At 54.1% G+C, this 6201-nt stretch overlaps 3 protein-coding genes across 3 annotated transcripts in view; 2 read left to right on the plus strand and 1 right to left on the minus strand.

The window, feature by feature from the left end:
- Positions 1-1277: 1277 nt before the first annotated feature.
- Positions 1278-2410, plus strand: Msmp (microseminoprotein, prostate associated). Its single transcript, XM_005401009.2, has 3 exons — positions 1278-1425; positions 1663-1771; positions 2120-2410. Exons 1-3 carry the CDS (start codon positions 1296-1298, stop codon positions 2298-2300), a joined length of 420 nt encoding a protein of 139 aa, XP_005401066.1. The 5' UTR covers positions 1278-1295; the 3' UTR covers positions 2301-2410.
- Positions 2361-6201, minus strand: Rgp1 (RGP1 homolog, RAB6A GEF complex partner 1; the record flags this gene model as incomplete). Its single annotated transcript, XM_005401008.2, is given in 9 exon segments — positions 2361-2755; positions 3442-3631; positions 3821-3948; positions 4148-4294; positions 4568-4717; positions 4817-4900; positions 5161-5297; positions 5650-5784; positions 6120-6201. Coding segments are annotated over 8 exon segments (1176 nt in total). The 3' UTR covers positions 2361-2531.
- Gba2 (glucosidase, beta (bile acid) 2) overlaps positions 5719-6201 on the plus strand; it is a 10856-nt gene continuing 10373 nt past the window's right edge. The window contains exon 1 of the mRNA XM_005401007.1: positions 5719-5807. The gene's annotated coding sequence lies outside the window, so the exon portion shown is untranslated. The remainder of the gene's footprint in view (positions 5808-6201) is intronic.

The following is a 6201-nucleotide window of genomic DNA, read 5'->3' on the forward strand; positions in this document are numbered from 1 at the left end:
TGCTCCTCAAGGTAGCTGTTTTTGGAGGAGGTGGTGGGGATCTCATGAGCATGAGTATGAAGGGACAGAAGTCAGCCAGGAGTGCCCACAAAAACCTCAACCGTGCATACAAAACTGCTTGAGATCTTTAAAAAAAAGAAAGCCGCCCACTGTCTCTGAGCCTCAGCAGCAATCACAGCAGCTAACACTTCCTGAGGGGTATGCGTGCACAGACGGTGCCTAGAGCACTCCACGCGTGGCCTCGTAAGGACTCTATGAGCCGTCATCTGCTCTTACCTACAAGTAAGAAAGCCGGCTGAGAGAGATGAGGTACCTTGCCCAAGGTCCCACAGCGGGTAAGTGGACTCAGAATTAAACCCCAATAGTGACTCTATAGCTGCTGCTCTCGACCACCACCCTAGGTACCCCAAAACCTCCAGGCAGGACAAATGCCTAAGTCCCATCATGAGGGAACTGACGGGAGCCCTCTGTGGGGCTCCGAGGAAACATTCCGCTTTGAAAGGGGCACAGAAGCATTCCAAGCCCAGGACAATCCTGTACCCATTTCATGTCTGAAAGTGATAAACAATGGACAGTTGGTTCCTGGGATGACTGAGGAAAACATAAACCCCTCCCCATCTGAGAGGCAGCCCTGTTTCTCAGATACAACAGGGAAAGCCTGCCCAGGGTCTGAAGGAAACACTGCATCCCAGGCGCAGCCTCTCTCTCCTGGAGCCTCTGGCTATGCACCCTGCTGCGGCTCCTGGGTTTGGCTGGGGCACAGAATTAGCCATCCCCAGGAAATGCCTCCCTCCGGTCCAGGCAGGGATCCCAACACACACCCCTTGTGGTAGCAGTGGGGGGAAGGAGGGTGGCGGAATGCTTCCTCTCTCCAGGTCAGGGAGGGGGTCTGGGGACCACCTGGGGCCTGCACCCCTCCCACCTCCTTGCTGGTGAAGTGCCCAGTCCAATGCCCCCTCCACGGCCACCGCCCTCCTTCCTTCAAGCTATTGCCGGGCATGAATCAGTTCTCACAGCTTGTTAAACCTGGACCGCTTGTTTTCATGCCCTCACCTCAGGAAACAGAGTTACAGCCTTTCCAGCTTGACTCAGCAGGGGGCCGGGGTCCTCACTTTATAAACATCCTCAGCCTGCACAGGAGGGCATGGAGATGGTGTGTGTGAGATGGTGTGAGACGGTGTGAGACGGTCCAGAGAAACTAAGACTCAAGCAGCAAAGCCAAGCAAGCCAAAGGGACAAGACCAGAGTAGCCTGAACAGAAGGCAAGAAGGGTGTGAGAGGGCTGTACCACAGGGATGGCCCTAAGGATGCTCTGGGCTGGACAGGCCAGGAGAACGCTAGGAGGCTGGGGGATCATCTGCTTGGTGGTGCCTCTGCTCCTGCAGTACCCAGGAGTCCACAGCAAGTGTTACTTCCAAGCTCAAGGTAAAGTGGAGTGAGGGGTTAGGAAACTATGTGAAGCCGGGGAGGTGGGGGCAGGGGTGGCAGCAAGGGCTTCGAGGTGGTCCTGCGTCACAATACCTAGGCTCCCTCCAACTGCGAAGCGGGAAAGGAAGACTAAATATGGGGGTGGTATGCACCAGTTCTCTCCCACCCCGGCCAGAAGAGACTCACCTGCCACCACCACTCCCACACCCACTCACGCTTCTCACCGTTCCCCAGCTCCCTGTCGTTATGAGGGGAAACATTTCACCCTGGGTGAGTCTTGGCTCCGCAAGGACTGTTTCCATTGCACCTGTCTGCATCCTGTCGGTGTGGGCTGCTGTGACACGTGAGTAACCAAGAACGGCCAGTGGGAAGGCCTCTGACGTGAGTTATGAGGGATGACCAGGGAGTGACTAAACTGCTGTGAGACAAGACTGAAGAGCAGTCCGGGACTAGCCAGACCTGTAGATAGCAACAAGAGTGAGAAAGATAAGCCTTCAAGCCGCAAAGTGAAGGAGCTTGAGGATCTTGAGGAAACTACTCTTGCTGCAGAAGTCTTTATACAGTAGGTAAGAGCTTAGGAGGACCAGGGGACACGAAAGGAGGATATGGGAAGACAGCTGTGAGAGGTGAATAGGGGTCCATAAAGGTGACCGTCCACTGTGCTGACTCTTTCTCATCCTTGGTTCCCCAGGTCTCAGCACCCCATTGACTTCCCTGCTGGGTGTGAGGTTCGTCAGGAGGCAGGAACCTGCCAGTTTTCCTTGGTGCAAAAATCTGACCCTCAGCTGCCCTGCAAAGGTGGAGGGCCCGACCTAGAGTGGGGCTCAGCTAACACCCATGTTCCTGGGGCTCCTGCTCCCCACTCCAGCTAGACTCACCTGATCACCCATCTGCTGACTGCTCACTGCTGCTGCCCCTTCCAGAGAAACCACTAGCAGCTGCCCATTTATTCCAAATAAATAAATTAATGCTACAGCTGAAAGCCTGCCTCTTGTTGTCTGCCATTGGGCCCCAGGTGGAAAAAGTGGGCCCTATCAGAGTCCAAGGGCAGAATTCTTAGTATCCTGAAGAAACCAGTGCCAGCATGGACAGGTAAGCCAGCTTCAGATGGTTATGGTGCTGGTGCTGGGGCCTGGGGCAGCATATGAAGCCAGAGTGGGGCTTGTCGGCAGCACCTTGATGGGGAGGTCCCAGCTGAAGGTATCTACAGGCACCTGCTCAGGACCTGTCCAGGTGGCAGGTTCAGGCTGTTCCACAGGGGGCAGCAATACCAATCCTGGTTCTCGGGATGTTACAAATTCAAAATGTAATCGCCACTTCAAAGACACTATGGAAGAAAAAGATAAGAGATTGAAGCATTAAAATACAGCAAGAATAAAAGCCAATGACAGGATGTAGTCAGTGAACGAGAAACATATTTAGAAAGAGCAGAGGCAGTCCCAGGGCAGGGAGCTATGATGAAGGTCTTTTTTTTAAAAAAGAAATCAAGCCAGACATGGTGGCACACGCCTGTAATCCCAGCACTTGGGAGGCTCAGGCAGGAAGACTGTTTTGAGATCGAGACCAGCCTGGGTTACACAGTGAGCTCAAGGCCAATCTGAACTGCATAGAGAGACCCTGTCTCAAAAAGACCAAAAAAAGAAAAAAAGAAAAGAAATCCTTTGTGTTAACCAGAATCAAGAATAGCAGTGTTAACTACCTATTAACCCAAGTGGGATAGTAAAAATTAGACAGCTTGAAGTAAATGTACTAAAGAATCAGATGTCAGTGCATCACAGTCCCAGTAAAGAAGAGTGGGGAAAGAGTTCTGCAAAGTTGGTAGGAGCTGGGGGGCGGAGTCAGGGCATCTAAGAAATGGGAGTAAAGGCTGAAGATCTGAGAAAGCGTTAAAGGTCAGAGGATGGATGTGGGCACATCTGGAAGTACAGCAGGAATCAGGACCCATTACTCTCTTCCTAAGCACAGCACTTAATCTCCCCCCACTTCCTTCTCCAATAATCACCAGGATCTCACCAATGGCAGTGCAGAAACCCGGGGTGGAGCTGAGAGGGATGGGGAGAGAGAAGCTGGTTCTGGTTGTATGGAGGCAGGACTCCTGGTGCCGGGCATGAGTCACATGGGACACGGAGGGGGCACCCCCCGCCCCACGGCGCCGCTGGTACTCAGGCTGTACTCGCTCCTCCGTCTGTAAGCTTACTGAAAACTGGGAGCAAGAAGAGAGGCGAGTGTTGGCAGGCTTCTGGAAGTAGGAACTGTAGGTGAGAGTACCCTAACATCCAGCTACTTCACCAAAGGGACCCTGGGTGACCCCACCATCCACTTCTCCATACCATCCTCCTTCTTCCGCCCTAGCCCTGCCTGCTCAGCACCCCAGAAGCTCTTTCCTTCTCACCTGCAAACAAGCTACAGTTCCTTCTCCTAAGTTTAAGGTCCCCACTACATCCTCGCCGAGTCTGTACACAGATTTGAAGATGCCAAATGTCCCAACTTTCCCTCGGCCATCACTGATATTGTACAGATCTGGGGAGAATAAGATGCCGTAAGCCTGGAGTCCACATATAGAATGTCTAGGACTGGGTCCCAAAGGCCAAAAGGTGGGTTTTCTTTGCAATCTGGGGTGAGACATCAATGGGTGCATCAAACCGTGCTGGTTACGAAACTCTCAGTCAGGCACATTTTGAGGACGGGGAAGGGTGAGCAACTCTGGAACGATTCTCACGGAGGCTACGGCAGGATGTGGCAGCCATGAGACGCTCCCCAGCCAGCTCAGCCAGCCACGAGTCCTTCTTCCCAGCTTCGTCCTCCTCTAAGAATGGACTGGATGGGGCTACAGCCTCATCCTGGGGAAACCGGACATCCTGAAGGCCTAGAGAGATGAACAGAGAGGGAACAGTGAGAGAAGACAGAAAAGAGCATAAAGGTTAGGTTTTAGACCTAAGAGGACTGAAGGTACACAGAGCTGTGGCTCAGATCCAGATCTCAACCCCGTCTCCAGAAGCCACCCTCCCTCCCTCCCCAGTTCCCTAGCAACCTCCAAGGACCAGGCAGCCTCCCTGCAGCTCTTCCTGCAAGCCCTCTTAAACTGCTTCCATGCTGGCAAGGCTCCACTCCAGCCCCTCCCTCAGAAGCCCGCACTTACCAGTCAGCACAAGAACCCTCAAAGGGACCCTGAGTAAAGTGATGGGTGAGTTGACACGCTGGCAGCCAATGGTCAGTTTGTAGACATACTTGACTGACTGGCCCCGAAAGGAGGGTGGTCCCTCTATGGGCAGCACTTCACTGTAGGAGTCTGGTTGGGAAGCAGGAGTCAGGGCATCGAGAGGCAGCCAGAGGCGTCCTCCCTCCAGGAGACTCAGAAGGCAATTCGGGGGTGGGGACAGTCACTCACATGATTTTGATTCTCCAGGGTCTAGCCTCAGGTCACAAAACAGAATTTTTGGTGGGGTGGAAAGGATACACTGACCCCTTTCGCCTACAAAAAGAGAGACTACAATTTAATAACTCCATTGTCCATTCTGGACAAAGCTGGTACACCAACTGGAGGCAGTGAAGAACCACAAATTCCTCTTTTCTTGCTGTGACACTGGAACAAAGTCTTACACTCTCAAAACTACCGTTACTTCCCACCTCCACCCCTGATGTGACAGACACCATGACACACAAGAACAATTTAATTTCACCCTTAGGTGACAGTGACCCCACTCCAACCCCTCCCAAGGCGAATGCTCTAACCTCGGTGGGGTAGAAAGACAGTCTGGCTGTCAGGCTGGACATCTGGTTGACTGGAGTCAGGAGGAGGCAGTAGTACTCGACTCTCACTGGCATGGAACTGGCAGTGTATCTGGGCACTGGCCCAGGCCAGGGCCTCACTGTGGAGAGAGGAAAAGGAAACATCAGCGGACACTTCCTGACCTCACAAATACTGCCTCAAACTCCCTACCATGTTGTGTGATGAAACCAAAGAGTTTGGGTGGCTGTCCTGGGGATCAGGAAACTGAATGCCCTCAAAGAGAAACCATTAAACAAACAATACACAGTGGATACAAAAGGGTATAGGAGCAGGAGAGACAGGCAAGCAAAGAGAGAGTTTTGTCACCCACATCTTCGGTTAAATAATCCTTTCCTACAGTGACAGCGTGAAGAGGACAACCTCAGCTCCGGGTCAGCACCACAGACACCAGGCTTCCTCCCCAAGGGCCACCCCTTTATCAGCAACCCCACCTGGATGCGGAAGTGGCCGTAGGGGGTAAAGGGTTGGTGACGGTCACCACACACTCCAGCGCCTCCCCCGCCAGAAATACAGGACCCCGGCTCAGCTCTGCTACCACTTCAATCATGGCAGCTCTGGAATCAGATCTAGAAGGAAACACGGACCGGAGGTCAGCAGCAGGGCAGGGTGGGTGTATCTTAGGCGGGCAACAAGCGGTGTGACTAGGGCCAGGACCCAGAGGCCAAAAGGGGGGTCGGGCTTTTCTTTACAAGCTTCCGGCGACCTGGGGGATGGGGCGAGGGGCAGCACTTGGTGACGGGAGGAAGGTCGGGATCCGCGGAGCGGGCAGGCGCATGGGAGGGACGCAGGCTACACACTCGGTCTGACGCCCGGGGAAAGCGCAGTACTCAGACCCGGGAGCCCGCTCCCCTCGGCGCCAGGTGAGCTCCCCCAGCCGCAGAGCTCCGGGGCTGGCCTCTACCTTCCCCTCCTGAAGGCTCCACGTCCCTAGCCCAGGAACACGGCCGCCGGCCGCCCGGCCCGGTGCAAACCTCGGCCTCAAA

The sequence above is a fragment of the Chinchilla lanigera genome, unplaced genomic scaffold, assembly GCF_000276665.1.
Source record: "Chinchilla lanigera isolate Chin_1 unplaced genomic scaffold, ChiLan1.0 scaffold00071, whole genome shotgun sequence".
Classification (NCBI taxonomy): Eukaryota; Metazoa; Chordata; class Mammalia; order Rodentia; family Chinchillidae; genus Chinchilla; species Chinchilla lanigera.